This window comes from Festucalex cinctus, chromosome 9, assembly GCF_051991245.1.
Source record: "Festucalex cinctus isolate MCC-2025b chromosome 9, RoL_Fcin_1.0, whole genome shotgun sequence".
NCBI classification, from domain to species: Eukaryota; Metazoa; Chordata; class Actinopteri; order Syngnathiformes; family Syngnathidae; genus Festucalex; species Festucalex cinctus.
Window position 1 is genome coordinate 3,187,529 of NC_135419.1, and position 17,451 is coordinate 3,204,979.

Genomic DNA, 17,451 nt, shown 5'->3' on the forward strand with positions numbered 1-17,451 from the left:
TGGAGCTTTATAGGTTCCACTGCAGTAGAATATTTCTTGAGCTAAACGGTATAACGGCCATTGCAGAATAAATAGCAAAATTAAAGAAAACACATTTCCCGTCAAAGACCCTTTTGCGGATTGACCACTTGGGTTTTAGAGTGGTTATGGTACCAACCTGATGGTTCTCAGTAATACGTAGAATAACATTGTTCTCCAGTACGTAGAGAGAGTTGTCCATAGGATTCACTGCTAAGTCTGTGGGCCACTCCAGGCGTACCTAGCAGGCAGAAACAGAAGTTTAATGTCAGATAATCTACAGTGCAGTAAATGCTAATAGTGACAATTTGAAAAGATGCCAAGGTCTCCTCTTCATTTTTTTTTAAAAGTAAGTGCAGTCCTCACTCTCTTTTGATCCAGTCATTTATCCGTGGACTCTTTAAAGGTCCCTAAATCAGAACGTCCCTCACCCGCCGGCTGGCCGCGGTCCACACAATTGTCATAGCTCAGCACTCACAAAGCTGTTAGATCATCATCCATCACGCCATCAACCCTCCACGTCTGAGCGACTCCCTCACCTGGCTCACGTCCATGCTGGTGTCACAGCTCAGTGGTCGCACGGCAGTCAAGTCGTTGGCTCCCAGTAAAGTGGAGATGATGCCGTTTTGGTCCACCTTCCGGATCATCGTGGCGTCCACAAAGTACATGAGGCCATTTTTATCCACGGCGATACCTGCAAATGCCAGACGGCCGCCGTGAATGATGAGTCATAACTCATAATTCACACCGGTCTGAGACATCTTAAGTCAATTAAAGCTCAGCCTTTCTACCTGCAGAAAACGGATAGCAGCTCGGACTGCAGATTCTCACAATTTCTCATCGGATAAGAAGGAGCAAAGTGATTCGGTGATGGAGCGGGCGCTGAACTTTTTGACAAGTGTTAGTTTTGGGATGAGTCATCAACTGAAGGGAGTGAGCTGATGCTGTTCCCAAAGGAAAAATTCTAGACCGCGAGCGGCTTTTTTTTTAAGGCACTGACTGTTTTCCCACTATACACTTTTCACCCCGATTCACAGCCTGAACTTTTTTTTCTCTCCAATTGTTCCACTTTTTCCTTCATTTCCAAGTGGTGCTGTGTCAGCCTTACTTGTCGAACAGGCAGCAAGCATTCAGGCAGGTGCGTTTGTTCTAAGCAAGCATGCTCCAAAATATCTCCTCGGCACACTGATATGTAAGAATAGACGGGTGCACAGCAAAGGTCACACAGCAAATGAGAAACAGAGAAAGTGAAAGGAATAGAACAAATACTGTAAGCAGAGAGAGTGTGTAGGATCTGTGGCGACAGGTTAGAGTGACTCATTCTCTGTTTTTAGCTCTCCAATCAGCTATAACACGCACATTAAAGTATACACTATACACATTAGTGTCACTGTATGGAACTGTGACGGTGTGACACCCTTGACAGTTTGGTGTCACTTTTCATAGATCCAATAATCCACTGAAATTATTCCATGACAGTATTACGTCTTTCATTAACCTCATTTATGGCCTTCTTCTGTCGTCGCACTGCTTAGTTAAGAACACATTTGTGTGTGTATATTACATATATTTTACTTTTTCACGATAAAATCCAATATGATTCCACATTTTATCTTGATCTGTTATGGCCATGTTAAATGGAACTGGGATATTAAGTATTTTCCAAAATTTACATTCTATAAAAAATACCGATCCATCATAAAAAACTGTTAAATCAAAAAGTAATGGACTAGCCATTATCGGAGGTAACGAAAAATTGCAATAATCTGCATGTATTGTGCGCTGAAATGATCGACACAATAGCTTGCATGAATAAGCGCCTTTGCTAAAGTGAAAATAATGAAAACCATTACCCGCAGTTATCCTCATTCATCATCTGATTACATACAAATCCGAAGAATGAGATCAATCAGAATAAATGAATGTAATGGCGGCTCTGTAATCATGACTAAATATACCGTTTGCCTGCTCCACATGGGCTCATTGCACCTCCGCTGAGCCGCTCACCTTTTGGGCTCATAAGTGTAGCTTCAGTGGCTTTGCCGCCATCGCCGCAGCGTTCATCAAAGGGCAGGCACTGCTCTCCGGTCCCGGCCACAACCTCAGCATTGTCAGACAGCAGGCGGCCGCCTGTTAATGAGCGAACTCGGTATATTCGTCGGGAGTTGGTGTCTGAGATGAACAATGCTCCAGATAATGGATCGACTGCCAGGAAGTACTTATTGGTTGGATTATTACTGTGGGGGCAGAAAAAAAAAAAGTGATCATCTTAGGGAATAGCTTTAATGTTAGACGTTAGCTAAAATTGTCTTTACCTGTGTCTAAAATCTTTGTTCCTTCAAGAAAGAAAGGCAGATAAAAACAAATATTAATCAATAAGATCTGTGGTAAAAAACATACAAAAGAAACTGTTTCAATAAATACATTTTTTACCTTAATTCTAAGATGCCAGTGGTGTTCATAGATGGGAAAACCCTGCGTACAAAGTTGAGGTCCCCTACGTAGAGGCTGCCGTCGTTGCCCATCGCCAAGGCAACTGGCGCGAGGAGCTTGTTGCCATCCGCGAGGCCGTTACAACTGGGGCAGGAGATGCTTCGTCTGCGACCGTTGCCCATAACGCTGCTGATCACTGGAGGCTGCTCTGTCACAAAGATGTTTTCTCCGCTTCCCTTATGAAGAATGCCTACACACAGATAATAAAGATTGTAAAAAAGGCCATCTCTATCTATCTATCTATCTATCTTGCTAGCGAGCTAGCTTTCTATCTATCTATCTATCTATCTATCTATCTATCTTGCTAGCGAGCTAGCTTTCGATCTATCTATCTATCTTGCTAGCGAGCTAGCTTTCGATCTATCTATCTATCTTGCTAGCGAGCTAGCTTTCGATCTATCTATCTATCTTGCTAGCGAGCTAGCTTTCGATCTATCTATCTATCTTGCTAGCGAGCTAGCTTTCGATCTATCTATCTATCTATCTTGCTAGCGAGCTAGCTTTCGATCTATCTATCTATCTATCTTGCTAGCGAGCTAGCTTTCGATCTATCTATCTATCTATCTTGCTAGCGAGCTAGCTTTCGATCTATCTATCTATCTATCTTGCTAGCGAGCTAGCTTTCGATCTATCTATCTATCTATCTATCTTGCTAGCGAGCTAGCTTTCGATCTATCTATCTATCTTGCTAGCGAGCTAGCTTTCGTTCTATCTATCTATCTTGCTAGCGAGCTAGCTTTCGATCTATCTATCTATCTTGCTAGCGAGCTAGCTTTCGATCTATCTATCTATCTTGCTAGCGAGCTAGCTTTCGATCTATCTATCTATCTTGCTAGCGAGCTAGCTTTCGATCTATCTATCTATCTTGCTAGCGAGCTAGCTTTCGATCTATCTATCTATCTTGCTAGCTTTCTATCTATCTATCTATCTTGCTAACTAGCTTTCTATCTATCTTGCTATCTTTCTATCTTGCTGTCTTTCTATCTATCTATCTATCTATCTATCTATCTATCTATCTATCTTGCTGTCTTTCTATCTTGCTATCTTGCTATCTATCTATCTATCTATCTATCAAGCAGAGTGCGTTTTAAACTGAGGCACAAATGTGGTTTTCATCTAAACCTTCCATAAAAACTCAAATGAATCTGAAGACAAACTCTACTTACTGCTTCGTGTGTTGAGTATATGGTGCTTGTCCAGTGACCAGCCGCCGAGATTGGTGGGGTCCAATTCGTAACCTTGCAGGATGGCGGTCCTTTTCTCCCACAGAATGAGACTGGCACATGACTCATACTCGTAGCCCACAGACACTGCATATTTAAGAGTTAAAGAAAGAAAGAGGAACAAGAGAATAGGTGAGACAAAGAAAAAGTGCTGGATCGCTCAGAAAAAAATAGAGTTCAAGCAAAACCCTCCATTTTATTATGCGTTTAATCTACAATACAACACTAGTTAGCACCTGTGCCCAACTCTGCATTAACACCTTACTAACATGCTCAAAAACTGCGAAATCAATCAGAAATTGTGTTAATTGGTCTGATTACCTGGAGGACCTTTCAAATAACAGGCCGCAATCAATGTGTAAAAAAAAAAAAACTTTCTGCACAGATTCACTTTTAAAGGATCTGGTTCAGAAAAGGACACAGACAAAATATTCATAGTTTGGGCTGAGTTAAGAAAATTGTTTTGTTTTTATAATTTGCGAGTTGGAAGTAGTGGGGTCTAAAATTATATCAGGGCTGGCACCCTTTTCTAGCAATAATGTACCTATGTGCTCATATCTGCTCATGGGAAAATCTACTCAACCACAAAGATACTTGATGGGATTTGACGTTCATGGAAAATTAGGCATCATGAAGTGAAAGGGTTTCCCCAAGCGAAGCGCTTTAATGATTCTGGTCAACGATGATGGTATCTGTGCTTTCTTGGGCAGACAAGTGATTGTGACAGCAGAATGTAATATCACCGAGGTCTCTGCATGCTGCTCCAGTAGTTAACTGCTAACTCACTCTGATGGCTAATAACCCTTCTCGAAAGTTCCGGCTGACTGGTTGAGCCAAATGCAAGTCTCAATGAAAAATAGACATATGAAAAAACTCCCACTTAACTGTGGCTATAACTGCATAGTGGTTGGCTTTCTGGTGTAATCTCTCTTTCAGGCTCCCTAATTAGAACTCCCTCACCCTGTCATGCCCCGTACGCTATTGCTGGCAAAGTTTCTAATCTTCACAGACGAAGAAGATGAAGAAAAAAAGGAAAAAAAGCCTCTGCCCCTTTGCAACTAAAATCCATTTGGGCTCATATACTCACCAACAGCCTCGGAAAGCCCGAAGACTCTCTGGCCATACGCATCAGTCTTATCCCAGATGTACGTGTAGGCTAAATTAGGCGAGGCATGGAACCACTTCTGAAAGAGATGGCCCTCCACTGCGACCATCAGATGAACTTTGAGCAGTCCCATGGACACCACGGCGGGGGTCATGGTCACTTTGAGCAGGGAGCGGTAGCCCTGCGTCCTAGAACTGAGGTAGCACAGCTTTAAACTCGTGCCAGGAACCTCGATCTGCTCATGCAGCACCTGGAAGACAGAGAGAAGAGATGACAAAAAGAAAGGGATTAGGTGAGGGATTAGAGAGAAGGGGGAATAATGAAGGTCACGCTTCCACTGACGGCTGAAGGACAGGAGCAGGGAAAATGTAAGGAAATAGAGGAGGAGGAAACGAGGGAAAAAGAGGGAATCTATCGAAGCGAAAGTAGAAAGAGAGCCATAAAAGACAGGAGCGGGAAAAGAGCGAGGGAACCAGAAGGAGGATTAGCCGGCTGCCAGGGGTCAGTGGTACTGCACCTGTGTCTCCGGTATGATGGGTTTCTCCCCTGGCTTGGAGCTGAAGAAGGAGGAGAGAGGGGATGCAATCACAAGAGGATCAGGCCTGATGAAGCCACTCAGGTCACAGCCAGGGATTGTGTTCTCTTCTGTCTTAAGCACCACAGTGTCCATAGCATAAAACTGGCTCCAGGGCAGCCACACGGTGCGCTCCTGGCTCAGGAAGGGGGCGCGTTCGAATCGCAGCGTCAGTGATGCACCACCGTTAGCTATCAGGTCAAACCTGGAGAGGTTTGCAAGGAGAGGACGGGAATGAGGGACAGATGGGGTGGGGGGGGGGGAGTGCTGCAGAGGATGAAATGTCACACGGACTCATACATGACATGTTTTGCTTCTCTTCTTCGTACACAATAATTACACTGCTGCTTAGGAATAATTCAACAACAATAAAAAAAAACCTGAAATAAAAGCGCAACAAATCAGTTAAGCTCAAGTCTACAACAACTGAAGACAATATCAAAGAATGACACATTTTTTATCTTTTCATCATTTTGTCAGCGCTTAGTCTTGCCGCGAGTTCATTATAAATGTGGAGCTCTTTTTGTTATGATAAACAGCAGGAGGTGTGTTTCTGGAAGTGTTGTGAACAGGTGACTCCTCTCAGGCCCGAACAACTGCAAGAGAATATCATTATTTTATGACACATTCAGCGAAGCTCGTGAAACTGCCCCTGAAAGAACAACGTCACCCGTTATGTTAACATAAGTTTGATGTTCGGCATCCGTTTCATCAAACTGAAAAAATGCTGCAAAGAAAAGCGCTGATAAAACTGCGGAGAGGGGAGAACAATGTCGAACAGACCTAAGAAAAGAAAAATTAGCTTAATTTATGAGTGGAGGTCAGTTTGAGGAACCAATGAATCTTAATTAGATTCAGTGGCCCGCAGCCTGACTTCAATCCAATTCAACTTGCGCAACCGGACAACCCATGTGACCCTGAAAGCATGCTGGAAAGTGTAATTTCTGAAAAAGGAAGGGAAAAAGAACTGCCCAGGGTTAGTTAAAAAATGAATACAAACGTCAACAGATGCAAATTCAAGAAGTAGCATCCTAAACTTTTGTTACGTTCGAATAAGCACAGCCCAGGATGAAATGTTTTTTTGCGAACAATTATAAGCAATGTTGACAATTGAAAACACCTTCAAATAAGAATTTTGTCGTTTTACTTTCATATCGAAATGGATCCACCAGATAGCAATTGGTTCTCAAATTGGGTGTACGTAAATTTACGTGATATTATAATGCCGTATCCTGCCCTCGTCGACTTCCCTGCATATTTTTCCTGCCATGTTAAATCAACAGGCATTTTATTATGAGATTGCATTCTGCATTTTGCAAATCACAATCTTGAGAATGTAATCACATCTAATTTAATTGAATCTTAACTAATTGTATCTAATCTAATGAGGTAGTTTCTAATGTTCAACAAGGATGTCTAGTGTACATACATTCCATCCTGTCGCGTCAGCGTGTATCCATAGTGGGGGTAGTTGACAAAAGACACGTTCACCCCCACCAGAGGCGTTCCATCTGTCGTCAACACCTGACCCCGGATAAGCGATGCCAGACTGGAGAAAGACAAAAGAGATCAAATTGAGAGAGTGCTGGTTAATATAGAGCCAAACCATTTATCATTCCACTTGATTAATTGCTCCATCTTTCAATTATTTAATTTGCCCTTTCATCTATGTCACTGCTTTTCGACCACTTATTAATTAGCCACAATCAGCAGCCCCTGCAATCGAGATTACTTCCCGTCAATCTCATAAACGCACCATGACGATGATGAATATGCATGGGGGTAAACACACCTTGCGTTGTTATCAGCTTTTCATCAGAGACGAGTTTATTTTCTATATATATATATATATATATATATATATATATATATATATATATATATATATATATATATATATATATATATATATATATATATATATATATATATGTTAGGGGTGTAAAAAAAACGATTCGGCGATATATTGCGATACTACATCGCGCGATTCTCGAATCGATTCAATAATCGGCAGAATCGATTTTTTTTTAAATTTTTTATTTTATTTTATTTTTTTTTATTATTTTTTTTAGGATTCACACCTTGAGCATGGAAGAATGTTATATGAACGGAACATTAAGCCTTAACATTTTATTTTAATGCTGTTCAAACATGAAACAGATGACAACCTCTATAAGACTGAAATTTCAGATAAATAAATAATACATTTTCATATAAATCTTACACTCTACAAGCTTACTGATTATTATTTTCTAAATTTGAATGAAAAAAAATCGCAACAATCGACTTATAAATTCGTATCGGGATTAATCGAATCGAATCGTGACCTGTGAATCGTGATACGAATCGAATCGTCAGGTACTAGGCAATTCACACCCCTAATATATATATATATATATATATATATATATATATATATATATATATATATATATATATATATATATATATATATATATATATATATATATATATATATATATAAGAGAGAGAGAGAGAGAGAGAGAGAGAGAGAGAGAGAGATCTCCTGACCTACTCTGCTATTGTCTCTTGGAAAATACAAATTTATGAGCATACATCTTGAAGTCAGGGTTATCCTGGACGCACACTATATCATTGTAAAACCTTATGAAGACTAATGGTATTCTATTCTATACATATACTCGTGGGGGTATGGGGGTACTGGTCAACTTTTCCCTATAGCCACAGTGGGAGCTACTGCACGACTGTACTCCCAGCAAGCACGCTTCTCATTGGCGTATTCACCAAGGTAATTTGTTCCTTGTCAACATTTCTGATATAATATTCATGAACAAAATCACATGGAGCTGAAGAGTGCATAGTTTGGAATCCCCAGGAAGACTTTGGCCTTCAAAAGGTATTTCAAATCACGTTTTCCCGTAGTAGTACAATTCCTGTCTGGCAAAATGAGTATGTTTTTTCCCCCTCCCCATTTCCATTGTAATATATACTAAATGAATGATCTGCAACCACAGTACCAACCACAATGGTGTTGTGGTGCTGTTTATTCACAGCCATGTTTGTTCACATTTAAGTGACATTTAATCTCGAGAGCTTTTGTGAGATTTTTTGTTTAGAGCTCAGTTTGTTTATTTGACATCAGGCATTGAAGTTTGTTGGACAGCTAAGGGTTACTTTGGTGCGCCATTCCAAGTCAGGCAGGTTATTGAACAGCTTAACATTTTGCTGACAAATGACAGAAACATTGACGGACGCTGGAATGACACTTTGACAATTACAAAGTGGTTTGGCTTGAAATATTGACGGGCTGTTGACGGACGCTCAAAATTCGACCGCTGATTACGTCTATAACCTTTATTTGTTCATTGGGGAATTACCGTATTTTCCGCACTATAAGTCACACCTAAAAGCCTTCAATTTTTTCAAAAGCTGACCATGCGACTTATAATCCGGTGCGCCTTATATATGGATCAATATTGAGCCACAACAGGTCTGCACGATCGGTGACGCGCATGTGCAGAAGATCCCGCCATCTTGGATCGCTAGCTAATACTAATACTTGACCTCAGAGAAAATAATAAAACAGCTGTTTATTCATTTTGGGAGTGAATGGAGTTGTCAGAAAGCTGGTTTGTAATCTATTAATAAAGTTTGACTGATATTCTGACTGTTTTGTTGACATTCCCTTTAGCGTAGCACCATCTAATGGATGCATAACGTAACCCCAGCCTCTACTGTTGCGCCTTATAGATGGAAAAAGTTTGAAAATATGTCATTCATTGAAGGTGCACCTTATAATGTCGTGCGCCTTATAGTGCGGATAATACGGTAATTCAAATGTAGACAAATCCAAGCCAATCAACTTCCCGCAAAGGATCTCGATTGACTTGCAATGATCCGCCATATTCGGTCATTTGGCTGAGTGAGTGAGACGACCATGTTGCCTTGTCCTGTTTTTTGGATTTCGACATCTAAAAGGAATTACAAGTTTGAACCAGAGCCGCTTTGCACCGAGAGGAAACATTTTGAAAGGGGCACTGGCGTCTGATTAGAATCCCAAGGTAACAGACCCATCTGAAGAGATTACACAGCTCAACTGGCCCGGGAATTCCTTTGGATCCCACAGGAGAATGTGTCGCTACTGAACTGTTTCATCTTATCCGGCCTGCTGCCACTGTGACCAGAGTCCAGATAATTGTGGATGGATACGTGACACTGATGTACTATAGTAAAGCTAGCTGCGGGTTTTGAGTGTAGATTTTTTTGTTTAAATCTCTATAGCCAGCCAGTTCTTCATGAAAGGCAAGGCTGGTGACATACAACAACAAAGCACAACTGAAACGGCCGCCAACATCCAGTATTATCAGTGTGTAGTTATAGGGGAAGTCTTTCAACTCTTGGTCATCACAGAGGAGGGAAGTTGGAAGGTTAAAAATATGATCCCCTCCAGATCAGTGTTTGTACTTTACCTGGAGTTGAATGGGTTTTCTCCAGGAATGACATGGGTGCCATCCCGCGACACGAGCATCTTGACGCGGTCGTAGAAGGAGTGGACACGGGTCTGGGACGAAGGGATCTGTTGAATGACTTGCAGAGGGTCTCGGGAACCTCGGCACAGTGGACTGTTTTGACAGGGACTCTGGATGCAGCAGTCGGGGTCCATGCAGTCTGTTAGTCCATCTGAGAGCGAGGTGAAAGCAACAATGAGTCTGAGGAGACACATGAGCTAGTATTTTAACAATTAATTGCATTTTAATATTACTAATGATGTCTTCAAATTTCATCTGAATTTAACTTTATGAAATGCAATTTATGACTTTCCACAAACATCTTTTTTCAATTTTTTTTGCAAATGGAAGTTTCCATCCCCGCATTTTCCCCCCTGCTTTGCTGTTCACCTCCTTCGTTGTCCTTGTTGTCGGCGCAAGAGGTCTCCATGGCAACACTGCACCCGGGGCCCCTCCAACCAGTCTGACATTCACAATGCCAACTCTGCTGTCCCATGGTGCACTGCCCATTCCCGTTACAGAGGTTAGGACAGCCATCTGGGGAGGGTGGGCAGCATGATAAGAGAGGTCGAGGGAGGTGGGATGATGGAAGAGAGGCAGGATGATGCTTTTTTAATTAAAAAAAAACCAAACACACGATCTTATGCGTACAGACATATGCTCACATATGGTTTTGAAGGACCAAAATGGCTTTCATAAATAAACAAATGGTGGAATGGTGGAAGTACCTATTGTGAAATAATCAATTTAACTCAGCAAGTCAATTTTAATATATGACTACTTGCAACTGTTGTGTAGCCATCTATCAGTTTGTCAATTCCTCTCATTTATGAATCAGTGCATGTAATGGGATTTTGATGACCTGGATGTAATGCTCTTAAGATGGGACAATACAAATGTATTCAATTAAATGCGAGTATTCACATGCACGTGTACGCTTAAATGGGTGCATTGTGCAAAACATGAATTTTGACCGCTATAACCCAATGCCCTAGAGCCAAGAGTGTTTTGCCACTAGCACCGCAAAAGCTATCATCAATTTAACAAGATTGAGGAAAAATTAGACATTCAAAGCAATAAGGGCTTTGCATAATTCAATACGGGTTGTCAAAGCATGAATAATGGAAACAAAAGCGATGACAACAAGAGGCAATGACATTAAAAAAAAAATGCTACTACAGTTTATATAAGTGTCCTAAGTGTAAGCTGTATAAAAACAACACACAACAAACAATCTAGTATTACAATGAATTTACATGACTACCGCAAATGAACACTTTCACATCATTGTCGTAAACTAAAATGATCATTGCTGGTATTATCATTGGAACACGTTTTATTTTGAAAACAAAAATGATCAAAACTGCAGTCCATTTAACATTAGACAATGTAAAGAACAACAACAAATTGTTTATTGAAAATCAAGGGGCTCTATTTTTGGAGACAGCCAGGTACGGTTGAAAAAAAAAAAGAAAAAAGGTTGAAAAACCTTGTTGAGTGTGTTTGGGAATTTTGCAGATGGCTCTGCGCCGTGCTGGTCGTTAGGGCGGATTTTGCTTGACACGCTCCGGGCGCACCTGACAACGTACTGTCTGAAAGTAGATTAAACTTTACGGCTGGATCCAGATTCAGAGTTGTGGATTGTGGATTTTGGTGGAATTTGAGATTCAGGCAAATTCTACAACTTCACAGACATGAGATGAGCTGCTTCTATTTCCTGCGTTCATGCCCACAACGGAGCAACATTTTCTAACTGTGGCAAGTTGCGTGCATCTGCGAAAATATCAAAACTCAAAATTTACGCCACTCTGTATGCCACATTTTCACTGGGCATGAACATAGAGGCCAAGCACTTCATCCAGGTGTTTGTCATTCCTGCAGAGGGATAACAGACACTTGAAATTTTACATTACGTGCAATTCTTGTTGGTGAAATATATTTTTATTAACAAAAAAAAAAACAAGGTTCAAAATACTAGGTTAAAAGGTTACTAGACTCATTTAGCCATTTACAGCAGTAAGAAGATAATACTTTGTCTATAATTAATTCCTAAAAAAAAATATTTCACACTTACAATTATTGCACAATTCGGCAGCATGTGTCCTGACTAATACTGGAAAACGAGAGCATATTACACCAATTTTATAATCTTTGCATTGGCTCCCTGTGCACTATTGATTTTTAAGTGCCTTTGTGGTCTTGGGCCTTCATATCTTTCAGAACTCCTTTTACCTTATGAACCCTCGCGAGCCCTGAGCTCCTGCGGCACCGGCCTTTTAATTATTCCAAAAGTCAGAACGCACAAATACGGGGAGGCATCTTTCCAGTTTTACGTCTGTGGAGAACCGCAATGGCTGCAGAGAATGTTCATGTTTTTAAGCACAGACTCAAGATATAGCTTTTTCAATGTAGCTTAGTATGTCTAAGTCTTACATATCCTATTTTTACATTTTTAGGTCTATTATTATTCTTGTTTTGAACATTTAGTATTTAATATTAGTGGTCTCTTCGTTTAATTCTTTTAGTGTTTTATTTTTATATTTTAGCTTGGTCTTATGTACTTTAAAAATTATTATAGTCTGGTAATTTTACTTTTCCAGTGTTTCCTCAGAGGGATCTTTTTTTCTTTTTCCTTTTTTATTTTTATTTTTTATTTTTTAACGGATCAGCATTGTGGGGGGCGGCGGGCTTGGGATTTCTTTTTAAATGAAATCAATCACTTTGAGTTGCATTTTTTTTTTTTTATGTGAAAAGTGCTACACAAATAAAGATGGATTGATTATTTTCCATGTACATCAGGGCTCAACTAATGACCAATCATGGCTCAGTTTGCTAACATCACATGACCAAACACCGGAAACAGGTGAGCCATGATGGTCGTTACCTGAGCGCCGAGCACCTGAGATCTCATTTTCGGTCGACAGCAGGCCTCAACATGATATTTTAAAGGTATTAATGGTACATGAAAAATAAGTTATAAAATTAATAAAAATATTTTTGCTTTATTGCTGAAAATTGCTAAATGAGTCAAGTACACCTTTAAGGGAAAAAGTACAGTATATGACAAAATCAATTTTATTTGCATGTGAGACACTTTTGCCTTTTAGTGTTTCATCCATTAAACTTACAAAAAAAAAATAAAAAAATAAAAAATGTAAATGTCATCTTTCGAGTTCTGGCTCAAAAATGTATATGCCACATTCTAATCTCTCAGGCAGAAGGAAAGACGGCATGACACTCAATGACAAGGTTTTCTCCAGCAGCAAAAAGACTCACAAACAAACTTATCACAGTGATTTCCTCAATAAATAAGGAAACAAGACTCGGATTTCTCCCCGAAGAGAGGAAGGCAAAGACAGGGTTGACCGATAAAAAAAACAAAAACAAAAACATATGCACATGCACACCGGCGCTCTCCGTCGCAAACACATACACACTCTAGATATGAGCTTGAATAGTGTGACAGCACATCGTGAGAAGGACAGACTAACTGAAGGAGAGATTATGAAAATGAAACGCTTTTTTTTTCATTGAGTCCTGCTCTGTAGATTAATGAACACATTTTCACTCAAGTCGCAGTGGAGGCTTTTTTTTTTTTTTTTTTGCCCTCTAACAAATCTCTACGTCAATAAAGCCATGCATTATGAATATAAATAGCGCAATCTAACCCATGGCAGCGGCTAAATTAACAAGCGTTTCTCCTCGATTGGCATTCTATCATATGTCGAAACCACCAGCAGATGAGAAAAAAAAAAAAAAGTCAACAAAGGACTTTGAGAAAGACAATGCGCCGTCTTGTTTGAACAAGAAATAATTCTGTGGACGGTGCGGGCAGTGAATGGTTAATGCAGGGGTGTCCAAACTACGGCCCGGGGGCCATTTGCGGCCCACCGTCCATTTTATAGTGGCCCGCGACATATGCTAAAAATGGCATTTGACTCAGTTCAAATAAGATAAAAACAAAAATGTTTGGAGATGGTCAAAGTAAGAAGGGAGGGTGTCAAAAAACACAGGTGCTCTTAAAGGTTATTTTAGTTAACTAAAACTAACGAAAAAACTAAAATAAAAAAAAACAATTTCGTAAACAAAATAAAATAAAAACGAAGATGCTTTTAAAAAAAAGAAAACTAACTGAAACTACATTTTATGTTTACAAAACTAACTAAAATAAAACAAAAATCAAATAAAATATTGCGCACAAGTAATGCACATTAAAAAAAACTAAAACTAATACTGAAACTAACTAAACTAAAACTAAGCATTTATCAAAGAACTAAAACTAATAAAAAAAACTAACAGAACCACCCTGAAAACTAATTAAAACTAACTAAATAAAAAAAAAATCCAAACTTAATAAAAAGTAAAATGAAAAATTCCAAAACTATAATAACCCTACTGCCATATTACAAATAAATTGGTTTATATACTGTAGCATTTTTCTAAATATGCAAAAGCACAAATCAATTATTTGTACAATTTTTAGGACTAAACACAATTTCTCTTCATAACATTATGTGGCCCTTGCGTCCTTCTGATTTTCTGTATGTGGCCCTCAAATGAAAAAGTTTGGACACCCCTGAATGACTGTTTTTCTTTTTTTAAATCTATAATTATTAGTAGTTTGTGCATCAGCGGACCGTTCATGATTATGAGCTATCAGGCTGAAAAACGTTGTTCCTCAGCATTGAACTCACAGAACAAAGGCAGTTAGCAGTGATTGCCTATTAAATGCGCTTGCCATTTAAAGTAGTGATACTTATGAAACAAGCAGACAGGACAATCCATAGCGGCCATTGATCGGCTTGCCCGGGCAGGCCAACATGAGGATCCTCTCTCTTTAATGCCAGGCCTCAGTCAATACCCACTCACACTAACTAGAATAAAGTGTGATTTTCAGAAACTATTAACTCCACCCTTCCCACTAAATGTAGCAGTTCTCTGAAATCCTCTCAAAAGAGGACAAAATTGCCTCTGCTTATGGGTCGGCACACCCGCGCTCGTGTGCTTTGCCGTGTGTGTATGAACAAAGAGTCAGTTTGAAGAAGGAGTGCGGGCGATGATGAGACTGATAGAAAGAATTGAGAACAAAGTGCAGAAAAGAAAGTTGGACATCACATTGGGGAAAAAAAAAAAAGTTTCTAGCATTCACTTTATTCAGTCTCACCTTTTCTAAAGGTTAGACACTAAAGGTCATAAGTATAATTTCAGGATTGCTGCATAAAGGTAGATCAGATAACTCTGAACTTTCACACCCACCTTCTGATAAGATATAACATATATTCCTTTTAGCCTTTGTAGTTGAATTGTCTCCCTTTTGCTTCATTTGTTTCACTAATTATTCCTGCTTTGTCTTTAACCCTTTAACTTTTCTTCCCCGGACTGGATTTTCATAAGCGCTTTTGCCATTAAGCGTCGAAGGTGAGTGCTCATACTAAAAAAAAAAAAAAAAAAAAAAAGCACAATATTGTGCTTTTGTAGATAACAGCAATGCATATAAACCACCTACAATCTCTATTAATATTGAGGCACTTACTTGCTAATGCAAGCACACATTGATCGCTTCACAAGCAAATTAGGTTCCCTTTCATCTGACAATTAGTGTAGATTTTAAACATAGAAGGCCAAAACATCCCTAATTAAAATTAAATTGCACTAATAAAATAGCCACTAGAGGGTGCTAGAACTGTACAAATGGAAATCAACCTGACTTTTGTTTTTTTTTGTTTTTTTAACTGATGTGTTCCTTTTAAATATTGTGAGCATGACGACTCAGAGCATATTAACATCATGATATCACAATATTGCCCTTATCGTGACATCCCTAACAGGTAATCGATTATCAAATAAGTTGGTGACCTTTTTAATAATTGAGTAAGCGTTTGGCACAAATCCTCTGATTTCAGCATATCTACAATAACTGATTTCTGTAGTCCTTCATGAAAGAAGACTAATTATCTTCTGTGTTTTCATCAAAATAAGACATTTGCAAACATCTGTTTTTACTTTGGAAAACAATGACTGAACCAATAAAATAGTAGATATAAAATCAATCCCCCCACCCTTTTTATACGAATACAAAATACGACATAACCACCAATCACTGGTTAACTCTTTGACTGCCAAACATTATAACAAAACAAAACAAAACAACAACAACGGTGCCAGCCGATTTGGAGCATTTTTACTCATCTTTCAAAGCAAACAGAATATTGCATGGTATGATGACATAAATATGGTGGATACCATATGAAAGATTGGATTCCATTCTTTCCTGAGAAAAAAAAAGTATGTTTCTACCTTATTCTGTTCTTTAGTAATCACCATTTGAAATTAGGTAATTTGAGTGAGATAAGCGAAAATACAAAAATATTAAGAGAAAAACAAGCTTTTTGCACAACAGTGACTTTGACACTAATATTTTTTGTTTAGTGACAAGGCAGCGCTGCACAAGACGTTACCCTGCCCATTGAGAGTGAGAGAAAAAAAAACCCCAACTTAATAAACGTAAATTAACGTTTTTGGCGGCATTCGTTAGGATTTTAGAATACGTCATTAAATGTGTTTGGCGGTCAAAGAGTTAATAAAGAATAATCAGGGTAAACATGCTTTTGTAATGCACTTTAATGCAAAATGAAAATGAATCCAATTAGTTGATTAATCTAGATTAATCAATTCTAAACATATTTGATAGTGACAGGCAGCACTAGCCTCAACCATACAACAGTAGTGAATTTGTTTATATTTGTGATAGCTGTGACTTTATTATAATCGGAACAGGCTGAATTTAATAAAGAGGTTCAGAATGAATACAGAATCTTGTTCACATGTGCATAAACACATTTAATCACTGCTCTAACATGAATGACCATGAACGGTGCCACAAATATCCAAGTACAAAGGCACACAGACACTCACCAGCTCTGTAATTTTTGCATCAGCAGCCTCTGAAATTTTCGTTTAACGTTCTTTACGGCTTTCATTCGTTTTCTCCTTTTTTTTTTGTGAAGCGGCGTCGCTTCACGTAATCCACGACTCGAATGCCAAGAGCTATTTATTAAGTAGATTCTTGTGTTTGTGTGTTACACGGCAACACTCTCACATGCATGCACATCCACACGTTGACAGCACAGTTCCTCGACACTTGCTGGTACCACGTTCGGCTGGGCTCGACGGCACCCCACGTTCCGGGGCTCAATGACACCGGACTCCCGCAGTTAGTGCACTGCTGCAACACGGAGTGCACTACATGTAGGGAGTTATCATGTCATTGAGGCTGGCACCCTAATCTACTGTTACGCACAGATAGCACCACAGAGTCTACGGAGCCAAGCCAGGCCAAGAACCCACAAATGTAGCAGCTAGCTTCTACCACCACAAAGGCTAATGAGCAAAACACCAGAGTCAAGATACGGTACCTGCTTTGTCAACCATGCTCCCATGGTCTGCGGTGGGAGGAAACGTGCAAAAAAAAAAAAAAAAAAAAAAGGTAAGAGATGGGGAGAATTGGGGGGGAAAGAAATAGAATAAATAGATGCAAGAAACATCACG

General features: G+C 39.4%; 1 protein-coding gene across 18 annotated transcripts in view; it reads right to left on the bottom strand.

Annotated features, from left to right (window-relative positions):
* The window catches only part of LOC144026350 (teneurin-2-like), a 269,697-nt gene that overhangs the window by 12,987 nt on the left and 239,259 nt on the right, over positions 1–17,451 (bottom strand). For 15 of the 18 annotated variants that reach the window (XM_077532992.1, XM_077532991.1, XM_077532985.1 and 12 more), the window contains 12 exons: positions 17,319–17,345; positions 10,294–10,440; positions 9,865–10,075; positions 6,843–6,962; positions 5,357–5,618; positions 4,822–5,089; positions 3,678–3,821; positions 2,452–2,701; positions 2,334–2,354; positions 2,026–2,255; positions 558–712; positions 158–259 (listed from right to left, as the gene is read on the bottom strand). In XM_077532992.1, the coding sequence (XP_077389118.1) occupies positions 158–259; positions 558–712; positions 2,026–2,255; positions 2,334–2,354; positions 2,452–2,701; positions 3,678–3,821; positions 4,822–5,089; positions 5,357–5,618; positions 6,843–6,962; positions 9,865–10,075; positions 10,294–10,440; positions 17,319–17,345 (1,937 nt within the window). The remainder of the gene's footprint in view (positions 1–157; positions 260–557; positions 713–2,025; positions 2,256–2,333; positions 2,355–2,451; positions 2,702–3,677; positions 3,822–4,821; positions 5,090–5,356; positions 5,619–6,842; positions 6,963–9,864; positions 10,076–10,293; positions 10,441–17,318; positions 17,346–17,451) is intronic. The other 3 variants (XM_077532986.1, XM_077532981.1, XM_077532978.1) reach the window with 1 other exon arrangement.